The following is a 17,719-nucleotide window of genomic DNA, read 5'->3' as shown; positions in this document are numbered from 1 at the left end:
TGGGCTCTTGCTGAGGTGCTGGTCCAGGACAGGGGTGGGAGGGACAGTTTGTTCCTGTGGAACCCCCACCCCATTTGGTGCTCTGCCCTTGGGCCGGGGACAGGTGTGGGTGCCAACCTGCCGTACACAGCCCTGCCTGGCCCCTTGCCCTGAGCCGTGGAATGACACTAGAGAAGGAGGCTCTCTGTGTAGGGTGGTAGCCCTGCTGACTCAGGGCTCTGGGCTCTGGACCCCTGCTTTGTCCCCACGTTTGTCTTCTCTGCCGGGCTCTCAAGAGTCCACCAGGCCTAGAGCTGCCCGGCTGCCCTCCGTGGCAGCCCCGCTGAGGGCCCCCGTGTCCAGGGGGTCTTCAGAGACATCCCACTGGGCAGACAAGGACACTGCGGCCAGGGCAGCCTGGGTGTTCAGGGGGCGTTTGACATGGGCAGGCCATGGCTGCCCCAAGTCTCTGTGACTGCCCAGAGGTGTCCCTGAGCCCCAGGACAGCACTGTGGTGGCTGCCCCTTCCCCAGAGTGGCTTCTGTCTATGGTGAGCCTGTGCTGGCGGGGGGGCCAGCCCCCCTCCCCGTCCCTCTCGAGGAACACAAGGCCCTGCTGGGAGCAGGACCAGCTGCCGGGAGTGCGGACACCTGCCGGCTACCGTGGCCCTAGGGCCGGTGGGCTGCAGTCTGACTGCTCTGGCAGAAGGCGGCCTGAGGGGCAGGCCGAGTGTCCCCCTGCCCTCAAGAAAGGCTGTGTAGCCTCCGGGGGCTGTGTGGGCCGTGCACCCGGCTCGCGTCTTCAAGTGTGGGTCAGGTGTGGACACAGAGCCCCGTCGCATCGGGTTCAGAGCTGCTGTGCGACTGGTCTGAGCATCCACTGGCCTCTCGGGCTCTCTGGGCTTCGCTGTTTCCCTAGCATGGATGCTGGGGGGATGAGCTGTGCCCACAAAGCGCCAGCCTGCGTTCTGACCTTATGATTATGTGGCAGACCCTCAAGCCAGCCCCTGAGGGACTGACAAGACCCTCCGTCACCTCGGCCCCTGGGTGGCTCCACTCCAGGGTCACTTTTCAGCCTCCCAGGTGTCTGGAGTGGCCCCTGGTGCCTGGATGGTGGTCTCTGGCTAAGGGGGCTCTGAGCTCCTGCATCACTCCTGCGCGTGGCTGAGACAGGCCCCGGCTCCTGTCCCACTGCAGGGGACGGCACCCACACCTGCCCAAGGCGGGCCACTTGTCCTCTGTGGAGGATGGGCTGGGAGCAGGCCCTTGGGAGACACAGGGAACAGTAAAAGCCAGGCCCAGCTTTGGCTCCTGAGGCAGGCAGGCCACCCTGGTCAGCAGGGTCCAGGAGGCCCCCAGCCGGGCAGGGTCTTGGGCTGGCACTCCGTGCTGTGCTCAGGGAGGAAGCACATGGTTCGGAGTCATCGTCATCATGAGTGCAAGCTTGTGCCTGGCATCTGGAGGGGACTGTGGCCTTCGTCAGCAGAAGGGGAGCGTCCCTACCTGCTCTCAGGCCAGGGACAGAGCAGAGCCAGCAGGCTCTTGAGACCCTGCAGCCTGACCCCTGGCAGGGAGCACCACAGCCGCTCCTCGGGGCTGGAGCCAGGGCGGCTGGCGCTCTGCTCCGCCTGTCCAGGCCCTGCCCACCCCGGCTTTGTCTCCCCACCTTCACAAGGCAGCAGCCACCCTGCGCCTGTGGGCCCCACGGCCTGCCTCAACTCTGGGGTCACTCGGTCACTCGGAACGCAGCATCGGGCAGGCGGTGGGCTGCAAGGGCCAGGGTGACTGCAGCAGGGTAGGCGGCCACTGGTGGGACGGCTGGTTCTCAGAGGGCACTGGGGGCCGCGGGCCACTCTGATGTGGTCCCTGTCCGCCAGGTGTCGGCCTTGGGTTGGGACTATGGACAGATGAAGCGCCTTGTGGGGAAAAGTGCTGGGTCCCCCGAGCGTCCTGAGTGAACTGCTGGCTTCCCGAGAGGGGTCTGGGCTGGGGACGGGCATCGGACGCTCTGTGACCTGAGCCTCAGTCCACGGAGGTCCAGGAGGCCAAGGGGCCGAGTGAGTCCACCTCCTGGTGGGGGTGACAGGAACCTGGGCGTGTTTGTGGGGTGGGTGGCGAGAGGGGGCTTCACAGTGGCTGGTGGCAATTGTCCCGGGAGGCCTGGCTCTGTGGGCGCAGGTAGACTGGCCCTCGGAGATGGATGTCCTCCAGGCCCCTGGAGTCAGCCCTGCCGCCACGGTGGGGTAGCTAGTGGGACTGCCACATGGGCACTTGGGGCCCGGACTGGCGGCTGCTGTGCACAGGGCCTGCCCAGTGACGTCTCCTGGGGGCGGGACTCTGCAGGCTGAGTGGACACAGGACTGGCTCACCCTTCCGTAATGTGGCTTTTTATAGTCAGGGCACTGAGTGTCCTGCTGCCGGGCCAGCTGTCGGGGAGCTTGGGATTAGAGGCCAGGCCCGCTGTGAGGGCGGGGCCAGGCTGGCCGAGCCTCATGCGGGTGGGGTGGCGAGGGAGCAGAGTGCCAGGGAGTGGGCCCGTGAGATGGCCTGTGTGTGACCTGCTGGCCTGCCCTCCTGGGGTTCGTTCCTGTTCCACTGCCCAGCTCGCAAGTCCTATTCCTCAGAGAGTTTCGGAGTCAGTGCATTGTCCCCCCGGGAGGGTATCGAGGAGGGCACCATCTCAACCCCTGTCACTCTGCTGGTCAAGAGCAGCCCCTTGCCCAAAGCAGGACTAGAAGCTTGTGGTGCCAGGTACTGCTCAGTGGGCCCGCTGACCTGGGCTTGCGTCCACCTGGGTTGTGACCTTGTATAAGTGGCTTGCTCTCTCTGGGCCCCAGTCTCCTCATGTAAAGCAGGAACGGTACCGTTATGTCTCCTGATTGGGGCATCACGTGATGAAGCGTCCACAGTTGTGGGGGCTGCTCTCCCCTGCATACCCTTGCATGGTCACCTAGAGGCCCGGGAGCCCTGGGGGTGGGCCGAGTCCCTGGACCTCACGGCCCACGTTCAGTGAAGGCAGGGAGCCACTGGGAGGCAGAGCTTTGAACACAGAGGGCTGCACTGCCCCTGCCTGGTCCTGCGCTGCGTGAGAGCTGGCCTGCGCAGCTTTGAAGGCCTCTCTCTGGGCCCTGGGCAGAGGCTCCAGGGGAGGGCTTCTCCGGTGACATCTGTGCCGAGTGTCCACTCCACGTGCCGGGGCTCAGCAGGTGGGTGCCGCCAGCCTGGCCTCCCATTCACGCGGCCAGCGAGGGATTCCATTCAACCTTGGCCGGCTGGGCGCCTGAGCCAGGGCACGTGGCCTGGGGCCTCCCTGCTGACTCACTGCCCAGGCCTCTCCTGGGTGTGGAGGCCCGGAGCAGGTCCTCCGCCCAAGTGACCCCAGGCTGATGGCACGGGTCCTTCCTTCTACTGAGTGGGCAGCAGGGGAGGCAGCCCAGGCACAGCCATGGCCTCAGGTGCACCTTCCTATGACAAGGCTGGGGAGAAGGGAGGCGGCTCACTGTGGGGAGGTCAGCGCTGGCCACTTGAAGGCCGTCTGTGGGGCAGATGCCTTCCGTGTGGGTGAGGAGCTAAGGTGAGGGCCACTGGTGTGACTGGGGTCAGTGGTGGCCATTCTGGGATGTGAGCCCCGCTCCTGGACACCCGAGGGAGCCCTGACTGGACACGCCTCCGCCACTCAGAACCACTCTGGGAGGGGCCTCTGGTCTTCTGGTTCATTTGAGGAAACCGAGGCACAGAGGGCTGGAGCTGACCACTCAACTGCCTGTGGCCAAGGGCGGCTTGAGGCGGCCTGGGTGGAGGGACGCATCCTTGGACTGTGCGTCCAGGGCAGGACACCTCGTCGGTGCAGGATTACTGTGCACCATCTGCGCAGCGAGGCCTGGGAGAGGGTGCCCCCGAGCTGCCCTGCTGTGTCCCCAGGCAGTGCCCAGATGCAGCCACAGCCCCGGGCCCCGGGGATGGCCCTGTGGGGAGCCCTTCAGGCCTGGTGCCTGCAGCCTGTGGCTGCTGTGACAGCATGTGTGTCTGAAGTGTGCGTGGGGTTCCTGGGTGCAGAGGGACAGGTCCAGGGCTCTGGGGACGTGGCTTCACAGGCCAGGGGAGCCAGGTCCTGTGGGTTCTGACTGGATGTGCAGACCCTGTGCCCACTCTGCCAGGGTGCCCCCGGCCCGTGCTGGGCCAGGCTGACCTCGCCTCGCTGTTCTCCTTCTGCAGGGGCAGGGGTCTTCTTCCTGTCCTCCGCCGAGGGAGAGCAGATCAGCTTCCTGTTCGACTGCATCGTCAGAGGCATCTCCCCCACCAAGGGCCCCTTCGGGCTGCGGCCAGCCCTCCCAGGTGTGTGCGGGAGTGTGGCCTGGTGAGGTCAGATGGGGAGGCCATGCTTGGGGTGGGGCCACTGGTGTCCAGTGGCCATCCTGACTCAACCCAGTTAGTTGGCCTGGGTTGTGCCACCATGCTGCTGGGCAGCCTGGGGTTCTGAGGGGTCAGCTAATGTGTCTTGGGGTGTGGATCACACCTGTAGACCCTTCCTCCATGGGCTCTGAGCCACTGGGACAGTAGTTGGGGCAGTTTGGCCACAGCTGCCCCTGGCTGGACGGTCACAGGGCTGTGGAGGCCGCCCCCATGGTGCATCGAGGAGTCTTCCTGAGGTCACTGGCTCGTGGGCAGCTGATCTGACTCTGTGGCTCCGGGTTAGGAGGCGGGAGCAGCCCGGAGGTTGGCTGGGTGTGGGTCTCAGGGTGGGCAGTCAGGGTGGGCAGTCAGGGTGGGCACCAGGGCTGCACTAAGCAGGCTTCTTGTCCCTCCGCGCTCCCTGCTTGCTGCTGGGTGTCCTGCTTCAGCAAGACTCTAATCAGGGATGTTGCTGGGTCAAGTGGCCACATGGTCCAGGTACTGAGGGGCCCAGAGCAGGGTTGGGCTCCTTCAGGGTCCAGCAGGTCCGGGCAGGATGAGCTCTGGCTCCCCTGGCCCCAGCAGGGACAGCCCTTGTCCATGATCTAGCTGTAGCCACATGGTGGGCAGAGAGCTCACGTTGGCTGCCCCGTCCTGTGGGCAGGAGAGCAGAGGTTCCCACGAGGACTGAGTGGCAACAATGAGCTGCCCACCCCGGAGCAGCTGCAGGTGGGGAGCTGCTGAGGAGGCCGGGTGCCCAGGCCAGAGCCCTTCCTGCTTCCCTGGGGCTCGCCTGGACAATGCAGCAGCGCCACCTGCTGGTGTCCTGCCCTGAGGTTGCAGGCAGACCTGAGTGGTGTGTGCTCAGGGCCTGGAAGTGGACAGTGCATCTCCCCCAGAGGCCCTGCTATCCTGCTCACAGGCAGCAGGTCTGCCAGGTGCCCTCAAATCTGGACGTGGGGCTCTGTGGCTGCCAGGGTCCTGGTTCAGGAGGGACTTGGGCTTCGGTGGGCTGGCTGTGGGCAGCAGGTGCGTGGGACCCGCGAGGGATGACACCCCGCCTGGGTGGGAAAAGGCTCCTGCCTCCCAGGTTCAGAAAACACACAGGTGATGGACAAGGGTCAGCAGGTGGCGAGGAGCCTGGGGTGCCAAGCAGGGCTCAGCCCAAGCGCCCCAGCACAGCGGGCAGCCACAGGGCTGGAGTGGCGTCTCACTGAGACAGAGGGGGAGCCCTGTTGGGAGTGGGTGCAGCAGACCAGGTGAGCAGATCTCTTGTGGAATGGGGTCAGCAGGACAGAGAGGGCCCGTTGTTTGGGAGAGAGCCTGATACCTTGGTGGGGTGGCGAGGGAGTGCAGCTGGCTCAGAGGGCTGTTCATGGACAGGGGACCCAAGCTGGAGATTGGGGCTGTCCATAGGCACAGGGGCCCAAGGTGGGTAGAGGGATGACTGTCCCAAGGGGCCCAGGATGGGCCACAGGGACCTGACGGGGCATTCTGTGGGTAGTGCCTGGAGCTGGGGTTGCAGTGCAGGAAGATCTGGGGCTGAAGCTGGCCACCTCTGCTGCAGTCTGGCCGGGCACAAATCACGAGCCACTCAAGCAGGAACAAACTTTATTTTCCGAACTCCCGCAAACGCCACCCACGCGGCCCTCTTAGGCACACCACACACCAACCAGAACTCCCAGGGAACTCTCCCAGACCCCCACCGGGCTGCGCGCGCACTCACTCCAACGGGAACTCCAAAGTAGCGGGTCAGTCAGCAGGGGTCTATATACAATTGAATCAATCCAGCATCATCTTAATGGCGCCCTCTCAACCATTACTTCTGGCAAAATGCCAGGGGCTATTCCGACTCCGCTGTGGCCCTGGTGCTGCATTAGGGTGTGGCTGCAAAAGGCACCCAGGGACATCCTGGCAGCATGTGGCCTGGGACTGACCCTTCTTTCTGCCACAGACCCGGGCCCCGGGGGCTCCTCAACCTTGGAGGAGCGAGCGGCCCAAGAAGCCCTTGAGGCCCTGCAGCTGGAGAAGCTGGAGAAGCGGCTGAGCATGCTCTCGCACTCCGGCCGGCCGGGCAGCGGAGGTAAGGCCAGTGGCCTGGCCTGGGCCACAGGGACTGGACTCCGAGCTTGCCATTCCAGTCAGGGGTCAGGCAGCCGTCTGTATGTATCCACTGTCACTCTTTCCTTCTCTGCCCCGAGCCTGCAGCCATCTGGCCAATCATTATCCCCCCATTTACATGGTTTCCCTCCTGCCCCTTCCTTCCTTCTCCCTTCACCCATCCATCCACCCACCCATTCATCCATCCACCCACCCATCCATCCATTCACCCATTCATCCATCCATTCACCCAACCATCCATTCACCCACCCATCCATCTACCCATCCATCCACCCATTCATCCATCCACCCATCCACCCATCCATCCACCCATCCATCCATCCATCCACCCACTCACACATCCTCTCATCCACCCATTCATCCACCCACCAATCCATCTATCCACCCATCCCTCCAATCCACCCACCCATCCATCCACCCCTCCACCCATTCATCCATCCATCCATCCACCCACCCACCCACCCACCCACCTACCTACCCATGCCTGTCCCTCCTGCTAACTCCTCCCCTCTCTCTCCTGTGCACCCACTCGCTCACTCACTACCCCACGGATATTTGCTAAGTGCTGGCAGCAGGTGTTGAGGGGACCTGCCCACCATGTGCTGGCTGCAGACCTCCTGCACGTTCCTTTGAAAGTCTGTGCTCAAAGTCTCCAGGGCAGAGGAAGCTGCTGCAGGAGCAAGGCTCCTCCTCAGCCACGGTGGCAGGAGATGGACAGAGGGGTGGGCAGTCCAGTGAGGGTGGCCAGCCTGGCAGGTGGCCACACCAGTCTTCCCAGGCCAGAGCATGGGCGCTCTGGTGGCCTTACCAGTACCCTCTGCTGCCTGTCCTCTGGGATAAACAGAGGGAGAGTGGGCCTGTCCCCTCCTGTCCAGGCCTCCCCCTGAGCAGGAGCCCAGGGTTGTAATGAGCTTTCCTGCCCCCCCTGGGGGCACCCTGGGTTCTCACTCTGGAGCCCTGGACGTCAGCCTGGCTGAGCTGAGATGGGAGGATGCAAAGATGGATTAGCTGCCCAGGGGCACAGACTAGGGGAGGCAGGGGCCTGGCCATGCAGGAGGGCAGCAGGGGGGGAGTCCCAGGCATGTCCTTGTCCTCAGGAGACTTCTGGTCCAGCAGGGGCAGGCAGAGGCATGGGCTCTAGGGAAGGGGTGGGGAGGGAGGCTGGGAGCTGCTTTCTACTATCCAGTGCCCTTCAGCACCTCAGAGCCCTGCTCTGTCTTAGGGGACGACCGCAGCCTGTCCAGCTCCTCCTCCGAGGCCAGCCACTCAGACACCAGCGCCAGCAGCAGGCTCACCCCGTGGCCGGAGCAGTCCTCGTCCTTGGCAGGCTCGTCACAGGAGGGGCCGGGGCTGGCGGCTGCCCAGGCCCCCGGGGAGGCCACGCTGGGTGCCTCAAGGCTGCCCCCGAAACCGTTGCGGCCGCGGCAGCTGCAGGAGGTCGGCCGCCAGAGCTCCTCGGACAGCGGCATCGCCACGGGCAGCCACTCCTCCTACTCAGGCAGCTTCTCGTCCTACGCCGACAGCAGCCTGGACGTGTGGCGGGCGGGCGGCGAGGAGTGCGGCTCGCTGCTCAGCCTGCCGCCGGCCGCAGGGGCTCCTGAGCCCAGCCTGTGTGCCTGCCCGCCCGGGGTGGCGGAGTACCAGGTGCCCACCTCTCTGCGGCACCACTACGACACGCCCCGCAGCCTGCGCCAGGCCCCCCGGGACCCGGGCGCAGCCTCCCAGGGTGGCCCCGACCACGGCGCGACCACGGACTCGGGCAGTCAGGCGTCGGCCGGGTGTCCTTCCGGCTGGCTGGTCACAAGACGGCGGGGACAGGCGACAGAGGCCCCAGGCAGTGAGGCCACACTGCCCAGCCCAGCCCCCGGCGAGCCCTGGGAAGCAGGCGGGCCCCACCCCGGGCCACCTCCAGCTTTCTTTTCGGCATGTCCAGTCTGTGGAGGACTCAAGGTAAACCCCCCTCCCTGACCGCAGGGCGGCCCGCGGCTGTGAGGGGCTGGACTCTGCCCCTGGACAGGAGCAGGCGGAGTGGGCCTGTCTGCAGAGGCAGCGCTCCGACGCGTTTTGAGAAGCCCCTGGACCTGTGGAGAGGGTGGGGTGGGCAGCGTCCCGCTGTCCTCCCCCAGGAGTGCTTTGGCTGCCCGTGGAGGGTCCAACTTGGACCGTGTGTCCTAGAAAGCGAGGCTCGGGCGGGGCGGGGCGGGGCGGGGCGGGGTCGGCAGAGCCCCCAGGCCTAGCTTCGAGTGAGGATCGGGCACTGGGGCTTTAGGTGGTGCTGGCGCCCAGTGGCCAGGGCTGCTGCTGAGGACTGACCTCATCCGGCCCCCTGCTCACTCCTGGATGACCACTGCTCCCTCCCACTCTGGGTCATCTCTGCAGTGCACAGACCCTGCTTGTAAACCGCCCCCCAGCATTGGGGACACCAGTCCCAGGAGCCCGTCTCTGCAGGGGAACTTCTCTGGGCACCGTTGGTGTGTGGTCACTTCTCATATTTACCTGGCAGCACCCACAGGTGGGCACGACGTCCCGCCCCGGGGAGGAAACTGACGCTCAGGAGGCTCCTTGGCTTCTGGGTGTGAGTCTGTGCCCCCTCTGCTCTCTCCTGAGCTCCGGCAGGGCTCTGGGCAAAGGCGGCAGGGCAGAGGCTAGTGGAGCCCTGAGTCCTCCAGGCAGCGCGGGCTCTTGAGGTCAGCCTTCCAGAGGGTCCCTTTGAAAGTCCCCAGGGGAAGTGGGGTGTGGCTCAGTGGTAGAGCACCTGCCCGACCTGCAGGGCCCTGGGCACCGCAAAACAAGTAAGCAAATGAGTGGATCATTCAACAAATAAACTTTAAAATGAATCCAGAATGTGGACAAAAGCCCCCTGTGCCCTCCTGCTGGGACCAGGAAGCTGGTGGTCAGGGCTGGGTGGAGGTGCCCCAGGCCGTCTGGGCTCAGTGCTGTGGCTCCTCCTCCCGGCTCCGCTCTCCAGTGCCAGGCTGCCCGTGCCCGCTGTCCTGGACACCCTGGAGGCTGAGTCCTGCACGTCCGCAGCGGGCCGGACCCTCGGGCAGCTTGCCTGGAAGCCTGGCTCTCACCTCCTCTTCGGCTGACCTGTTGTTGCTCTTCTGCTTTTTAAACCTGACACTGTTTGTATACGTTCTCCGACTGGAAATAAAACTTTCTTTTCTTACTGCCTCGTCTGTTCTGTGTGGCCAGCCTCCCTGCCTCCCCGCCTCCCCGCGGAACCCAAGCCTCAGAGTGCAGCTGAGGCCCGAGGGATGGGCAGCGTGCAGGGAGGGGGGCTTCCAGCAGCCTGGGCCTGGGTGTGTGGAGGGTGTGCAAGGTGTGCGGCTGTGTGCCGTGTGGCGCGTTCCTGCAGGTTCACTGGGAACCACAGTGGGGTCCTTGCAGCCCCTCGGGCTCAGGACGGGGCTCCCAGCGCCCAGGTGAGGAAGGCTGCTGACCTCCCGGGCCCGTGGGTCTGGCGTGGGGGCTCCTTGGGGCTCTGCCTCCCCTGCCCGTTCTGTGGAGCCTGCTCTGCCGTGGCGAGTGGGCTCACCCCCACGGCCCCTGGGAAGGACAGGCGTGGGGGTTGAGCTCGGACCACACGCGCCATCTGCTGGCTGGTGGCCCCACGAGCCACGGCACCTCTCTGAGCCTCAGTTTCCTCTTCCTCTGACGGGGTGACAGGGCCTGCCTTGCTGGGCTGCACTGAGGGTCCACTGGAGGTCACAGGAGTTGCCCGGAGGCACCCAGGGTGGTCCTCCTGCAGAAAAAAAATGGGTCTCCCAGGCTGGGGAGCTGGGGCCCTGGGGCCCTGGAGGTGAGGCCCTCTCTGCCACAGCCCTGGTCCTGGCTGCCGTGGCCCCTGAGCCCCCCTCCCACGGCCAGCCGTAGGGAGGGAGTGGAAGTGTGGAGTCTGGCCAGGGCCTCTCGTGTCCACCCTTAGTCTGGGGAGACCTGAGTCGTCTTGAGGTCCTGGGCAGGTGGGGGCTGGGCTGGGGGGCACTCACAGGAGGGAGGGCCCACAGACCCTCGAGGCCCTTGGGGGCTGCTGGGGGCTGTGGTACCCTGTGAGATGAGTGGCCTAGGAGAAGCCAGGTGCCCCTTCAACTGCCCCTCAGTCTTCCCAGGACTAGGGGACCTGCAGGGCAGGGCTGGGGTCTCAGGACGAAGCAGCCTTCATTCACTCCCTGTCCCTGGGTGACTGGCTGGCCGGTCTTCAGCTGCCCAAGGTTCTGCCCGCTGCTGAGCAGCAGCCAGCCACCAGCCTTGGCTCCTCTCCCATGGCAGGGTGAAGGGTGGGCTGGGGCTTCTCAGGGCTGGGGACATCCAATGGGCAGACGCACTTGCCCTGGCTGCAGGTGTGGGGAGCAGGTGACCTGCCTGTGCTGGTCCCCGTTGTGCTCCTCTCGTCCTGAGGCCCTGGCCCACAGCAGCTGGTGCAGTTGGCCAGTCAGCTCGCTCAGGGGCATGGCTCCAGCCTGGGTCTGGGACCACCCACTTCATGGGCCTGGGTCAGCGCTGGGTGCCTTGGCCTGCTTTCCAGCTCCCACTCCTGCCAGGCTGCCCACTCAGAGGGTTAGGGATGTGGGATCTTTCTGGTCACCTAGGCTGGCGTCCTGGACCCAGAGGGCCCTTTCCCCGAGGGCTCAGGGTGTCTGCAGCTGGAAGTGGGGTCTGGTGTGGTGGCTCTCCTGCCTCACCTGTCCACCTGCCGCAGCTCCTCCCAGGTCTGCCTGCACCCTGGCCATGCACTGCCCATCCAGGGGCTGCTCACGTCACTGGGGGCTCCAGGTGGCTCTCTAGACCAGGAACTCTTGAGAGCAGGGCTGCAGGCTGAGGCCAGAGTGCAGTGTGGCCGCTGTGGACCCCGCGTCTGTGCCGCAGCTGTTCAGCTCTGCTGGCCCCAGATGGCTGATGTGTCCCAGTTAAGTCGTCAGCCACAGTGGGGACTGGATTGGCCCTGGGGGTCCTATACTGGCCAGTCGGCTCAGAGTGCCCCTGTCCCCAAGTGCCTGAGGCCTCCAGCTCCCTTGCTGGCTGTCACTCAGAGCCACCCAGCAGGGCAGTCAGGGCTAGTGGGCAGTTGGATCCAGGGCCTGGAAGATAAGGAGTTGCCCCCCCCAGGCTAGTTTACCCTGTAGGCAGCCCAGTCCCCCAATCTGTCCCTCTTGGGGTTTCTGTCCTGGTTTTTGGGGACCAGGGGTAGGATGAAGGGAGTCGGATGCACACACTGACCAGTGTTCTTTTTGGTCTAGGGAGCGGCTGCCTCACCCCCTGGACCCACGATGACCCATCCAGGTAGGCACCTGGCTTTGGAGTCCAGCTCCTCACAGCCCCTGTGAGAGGGAAACGGGCCTTAGACGGGCAGCTGACAGGCCAGCTGGAAAGTCAGGCCTGGTGGGCAGGGCAGTATGTGGCTGGCTGGCCCTGGACGGCGGGGTGCAAGTGGGTAGTCGGGGAGTCCTCGCACAGGAGGGGGCAGTGGGGGAGCCCAGGTAGGTGGCCCCTGGACATGGCGGGGGCATCTCTCAGCAGCAACTGCTGGGGCAGCCCATGGGCAGCTGGACCGTGGTCTGAGATTCGGGACTCACAGCCTTGGGGCAGTTGGCTCCTAAGCCCTAAGCAGACAGAGAACAGATGGGAAGCAGTGACCCGAGGGGTCACCAGCTGCCAGGGGAAAGGGAGACCTGCCGGGGAGGCCATGTATCCTGGGGACTTAGTGAGGGGCAGGGCAGCTCTGGGGCCCCCAAAGGCTCTGAGACCAGGCTTGGCCTCTAATAGACCTGCCCACAGGCCCCTTGCCCTCCTGCTATGCACCCCTTCTTAGCCTGCACCCTTTAGCTCAGTCGCCCTCTCCAGACCACCTGCCCTTGTTCCAAGGAAGGCTGGGTCCAGCCCCTGGTGTGGGGATGGTTTGCGGCAGCTGTGGGACTGTGTGGCCCAGCCTGTCCTCGAAGCTGGGGGTGGGGGGCAAGCAGGGCTTCGGCTAGGCAGGCAGCGAGCTGACCCTGGCTCTCCCTCCGTGGCTGCTGGTGTCCCAGGAGGAGACTTTTGTGCCCAAGATGGAGTCCCCCCGCTCCACAAATGCAGAGGGTTTACGGAAACCCCTCGCCTTGGGTCAGGTTTTCTGAGACTGGAAACACTCAGCCCGGCCTTGCTTGACAAGGACGAAGGACACTGAGCTGCCCCCGCCAAGCCAGCCAGCGTCCTGTCTCAGGTCCTGTGAGCCGCTTGATGTCACATGACCTGGACAGGGTGTGAGTGTCAGGGCACTTCCCCTGCCCCCTGGGGAGCAGATCTCCAGCAGGGGACCAGTCTGCTGGGCCAGGACTCCCATGAGGTGGTCACCATGACGAGCAGAAGCCACCCTTTCTTGCTGAGGCCCAGCTCTGCTCAGGCCCCTGGTGCCCTGCACACAGCGTGGCAGTCTGCCCCGGGCTCTGCCCTCCTGCTGTCTGCTCTGGAGCCTTGGTGGGCGTGAGTGGGGGTCTCTTCCTTGCTGTCTGGCCCAGGGCTGCATCAGGGTGGTGGGGAGTCCAGTCCCCGCTGGAGGCCATGTTCCCACCCCCGCTCAGTGCAGGCTGCATCTGAGACAGACAGCTTGGGGCTGCTCCTGGGAGCTCGCTCTCCAGCGTGGAGCAAGCGCCCTTCCCCGAGCTGCACCCCTCCAGGAGCTGCACCCCTCCAGGAACGCAGGTTTCTAGGTGTGGGCTGCCTCAGGAAGAGGAAGGGCCGGGGGCGGGCAGAGCTTGCACGTCCTCCTAAAGGAGTCTTGTCCTGAGATTGTCCCGCTGCAGCAGAGGTCCCCAGGGATCCTGGGCAGAGCAGGGTGGGCAAGGACTCCTGGTTGCTCAGGTGGAAACAGGTGGTCAACCTGCCCCACCTGGGCCCCGTCCTATCCTGGCCATTGGCTGTGTGGCTTGGGAATTTGGGGTTTCTGCCTCAGCCTCCCCCGGGAGCAAGCAGGCAGCACATCCAACCCAGTCTCACTGGGGGCAGTAACGGGAGGAGGGCAAGGCCCACGTGTGGACTTCCAGGTGGCACTTCATGGATAGCAGGAGCCAGGGGGCCTGTATCAGGGACATGGTCAGGCAGCCCAGCACCCTTGGCCAGAGACCGGCAGAGCCGGGCCCCTTTCCTGGGCAGAGGGTTCAGAAGCAGGCCCACTGCGGGTGTTTGCAGTCCCTAGCTGAATCCGGGGACTGGGGTGCTATACTCTGGGGCAGGGCCTGCCTTGGTCTGAGCCCTGGGCCCGGCTGTGCCTCTGGGTCACTGGCCCTCCAGGAATGGAGCGAGGGAACGGCTTCACCTGCCCACCCCCTTCAGTGGCGCTTTGTCCACCCCATCCCATGTGGCTGTCCTTGCCCCACAGGGACCCTGGGGACAGGTCTTCTGTGGCCAAGGGTCCTTCCTGTGGGGCGCTGGCCTGTGGAGAAGGGGCCAGGGTGCATCCCAGCAGCCTGTTAACTTGGGACTCAACCACAAGCCCTCCTGCCTGGCATGGAGAGTCCCGCTGTCCCAGCTGTACTCAGGAAAAGTCCCCCGGGACTCACCTATCCAGAGGGGTCCTGAGAACCTGTGGCAGGCAGGAGGCCCTAGAGGGACATCACAGAGGTCACGTGAGGACAGGACGGGGGCGTGGTCCTGGCCTGTGCTGGGGGGTTGGGAGGCTGGGAGGACAGAGTGAGGGTGGAGGGACCCACAGAGAGCTGGTGTCGGGGGATCTGTGGAGGCCAGGTGGTCTCAGGATGGGGGGGCCAGCCAGAGGTGGACGGTCCAGGAAATGGGGGAGTCAGGCTAGGTCCAAGACCCAGGAGAGGTGGGGGGTTGGAGGAGGGGCAGTTGTTTGCTGGACAGTCCTGGGGTCGGCACAGTCCTGGCACCTCGGAGGACTCACCGTCCCTCCTCTCTAGGACCCCCAGGGCCTGTGGCTGCCGAGAGCCCAGGGCTGGAGAGGCGGCGCAGCAGCACACCCACCTACGTGAACCTCCCCGTCAGCCCCTCCTCCAGACAGCGGCTGCACTACCTGGGCCTGGAGCTGCAGGAGGCCGGCCTGGGCGTCCGAGGTGGGTCCCCACGGGAGACCCACAGAGCTGGGCCAGTCTCAGGGCTTGACCCCAGCACATCAGCCCTGGCCTATTCGTGCCCAAGTGACATTTCCAAGGCAGCCCTGACCCTCAGCAATGTCCGACTGAGCCCCTCTGAGGCTGCGGGCACAGGCCCAGGTCCTGTCTGGCTGAGGGACTGGTGTGGGATGGAAGGAAGTGGCAACAGGGACCCGTCCAGCCCCTGTCACCGAGGGGATGAGCACTTGCGGGCTGGGCTGGGCAGCTGGGCGGGTGCCAGCCCTGGCCTGCTCTCTGCTAACGGCTGGCGGGCTGCTCGCAGGGGCCGGCCCCGCCCACTACGCCCAGATCGACATTGCGGCCACAGAGACGGCGCACCGGGTGGGGGCCCAGCACGCGCAGGCCCGGGAGGAACGGCTGTCTGAGCTGGAGCAGCGGAGGAAGGGGGCCCAGCAGTGATGCCCAGACCTGGACAGCTGGACGTCTGGCCCCGCCAGGTGGGCCGTGCGCTCTGTGGGAAGCCCTCGTTGTGAGGGGCCCAGGCCTCTGTGGGCTGGGTTGAGGCCGACTCCTGGCCTCCCAGCTGCAGGGGAGGGCACGACTGGTCTCGTGCCCAGACCCAGCTGGAAGACCTGGGCCCGCGCTGGTTCATTCCAACCCTCCCTCTGGCCAGATCTCCCTCCTCACTGGCGTCCAGGGCTGACCCTTCCCTTGGCCTGACACGTCCCTCTGGACCACAGGCTGCTGAGGCTGCTCAGGCCCCTGACAGCACCTCTAGCACCTAGGGCTGGAGTTGCCAGGGGAGAGTTCGAGAGTAGCTTCCACAGCCTGGGATGACAGGTGACAGCCGCGTCCCAGGAAAAGGCATGTCCCTAGACAGGGCAGACAGCTCCTGAAGCTTGCTAACCCAGGCTCCCTGTAGTGTGGTCTTTGAGCCACCCCCGGGGTCCCACCTGCTGGGTCATATGCCCTGTGCCCTGGGATGGAGGCCACAGCAAGAACAGGAGGGCTGTCCCACTGGTCAGTGCCAGTGGGACTCCTACCTGTGTAGGACTGACTGACCTCAGGGCTCCTTGGTGTCATATGAAGTTCCACACTCTCCTGTTGTTTCTTTATTTCTGGTACCAGGGATTGAACCCAGGGGCACTCAACCACGGAACCACATCCCCAGCCCTATTTTGCATTTTATTTAGAGACAGGGTCTCTCTCGATCCTCCTGCCTCAGCCTCCCGAGCTGCTGGGATTAAGTGCGCCCTACGCCGGGTCCTGTTCTATTTTTAACATGTGTAATTCCCTGAAGGTGGGTTCATGTGTGCCTTCTGCCTTTGGGCTGGGGGTTCTGGGGTAGGGGTGGAGGGAACTGTCTCCCCTTAGTGGAGCTGAGTTGGGGTCTCCTCGTGGGAACTTCTTCCAGATGCGCCCATGGCCTTGGGGGAGTCTGGCAATTCTGTGATTCAGACACTGGCGGCAAGTTTCCAGGTGTGGACTTGTGTGAGCCCCCAGCCCCCAGTGCTGGTGCTGTGGGTGAGGGGCTCCCCTAGGACAGCCACAGCCAGTCTTGGTCCTATTTCTTCTTCTGACCCTCCCTTCCCCACCCAGGAGGCCCCAGTGGTCCTGTGGGATCAAAGGCAGCTGGTGCTCCTCCTCTCCTCCCTCCCTGCTCTGTCAGCCCCACTCGTCCCCTGAGCAGACAAGGGCTGAGCAGGTGGGGCTGTGGAAGCCAAGGTCGGGGAAGCAGCTCAACTGTGGTCAGCTGGAGGGGGGCCCTGGAGGCTGCCCCACCAGAACATGGTGGGGACAGGCGCCTGGCCTAGAAGATCCCCTTTGCCCCTGCCCAGATCTTCTTACAAGATGAGCGTGGCCATCTTGTCCACTGGGGGCCCAGTGCAGACCCTCCACCTGTCTGGGGCCTCCCACTACCGTGTGCAGGGCCGCCTTCTGGTCTACAGCACCGTCACCTCCATCCACGGCCACGCTGGCTTGGTGGGTCACTGGTTGTTGGGCACTTAAGTTGACTTGAGTTGCCCTTTCGCCTTTTAGACAAGGCACCTGCCCTGATATTCCTGGAGTTGCTGCTGGGAATCCCAAGCCAGCATGGAGGGCAGGCACGGGGACAGGCAAACACAGGGACACGCAGGGTGCCCCTGCAAACTCTGAGCTGAGCTGGGGTCTGCACCATGGGAACTGTGTGTGCCTGGCCCCAGTCTCCAGTCCTCCCATGGAGCAGCTCAAAGGGACCAGGCCTGGGTCTGCAGCCTGCAAGGACCCAGGGCAGGAAGACCAGGATGAGGTGACATCGAGGGACACAGCACAGGGGGAATGTGAAGGCCAGCTGAGTGTGTGTCACTGCCAGATAGGCATCCAATAGAGCCCAGGGACCAGAAGCCCATCAAGGACCCCTTCCCAGGCTCAAGACAAAGGCCAGGGTCCTAGGATCTCCATGGTCACCTGAGAGCCCTGGCGCCACCTCCTGGCTGCAAGAGCTCTGCAGAGAGGACCCTGAGGTCAGGCTCCAGACCCCACCCAGCTCTAGAGGAAGGTCAGGCATTTGGCCATGTGGCTCTGGCCGCCAATGGTCATCCTGGCTGGCAGGGTCCCCAGCACTCCCTAAGGCTGCCTGAGCTAGAGGTCACCCTCCCTCACAGAGCTCGGCTCACAGAAGCCCTCCTGCAGACCCACGTGTGCCTAGCCCCTCCCCGTGGCACCTTGGCCAGGCCAGGCCTAGCTGAACCTGCCCTCTGCCCCCCTGCTGGCCGCCCAGCTGCACATCACACTCCCAGGCAGAGGGGAGACAGCCACATCACAGACACCCAGGCCTGGGTAGAGCCACTCATACCCATGACCCCTTGGGCAGCACAGAAATTGGCATCCTGCCACTTTATAAGGAGGCATCTGAGGCTCTGGCCAGCCAAGGCCATAGGGCTGTGGACCCGGGTGGGCCTGAGCTGGCACGTGTTGCCTACAGGAGAGGCCAGGAGGGCCTGCCGGAGCAGGGATGGAGGACCCTGGCAGGGGACAGGGCCACAGCTATTTGGGGAGCAGGCTGCTGGGGGTGGGGGGTGGGAAAGAGGCTCACCTGACAAACGTGAGCAATAGAGTCGGGTCTAAAGAACGTGCTCAGAGCCCTGCGAACTGGTGGGAGTGGGAGGGGCTGTGTCCTAGCCCCGTCGGTGGTGA

General features: G+C 64.8%; 1 protein-coding gene across 8 annotated transcripts in view; it reads left to right on the top strand.

Moving 5' to 3' along the window:
- Dok7 (docking protein 7) overlaps positions 1-17,719 on the top strand; it is a 47,289-nt gene that overhangs the window by 13,914 nt on the left and 15,656 nt on the right. For 2 of the 8 annotated variants that reach the window (XM_077803486.1, XM_077803485.1), the window contains exons 5-10: positions 4,194-4,313; positions 6,325-6,453; positions 7,714-8,441; positions 11,732-11,774; positions 14,390-14,542; positions 14,865-15,039. In XM_077803486.1, the coding sequence (XP_077659612.1) occupies positions 4,194-4,313; positions 6,325-6,453; positions 7,714-8,441; positions 11,732-11,774; positions 14,390-14,542; positions 14,865-15,001 (1,310 nt within the window). In that variant the 3' untranslated portion in view covers positions 15,002-15,039. Of the gene's footprint in view, positions 1-4,193; positions 4,314-6,324; positions 6,454-7,713; positions 8,442-11,731; positions 11,775-14,389; positions 14,543-14,864; positions 17,571-17,719 lie in introns of those variants that run through there. The other 6 variants (XM_077803487.1, XM_077803482.1, XR_013344420.1 and 3 more) reach the window with 5 other exon arrangements.

The sequence above is a fragment of the Urocitellus parryii genome, chromosome 10, assembly GCF_045843805.1.
Source record: "Urocitellus parryii isolate mUroPar1 chromosome 10, mUroPar1.hap1, whole genome shotgun sequence".
Taxonomy (NCBI): Eukaryota; Metazoa; Chordata; class Mammalia; order Rodentia; family Sciuridae; genus Urocitellus; species Urocitellus parryii.
Note: the sequence above shows the minus strand (reverse complement) of the source record. Positions and strands in the feature narration are given on the sequence as shown.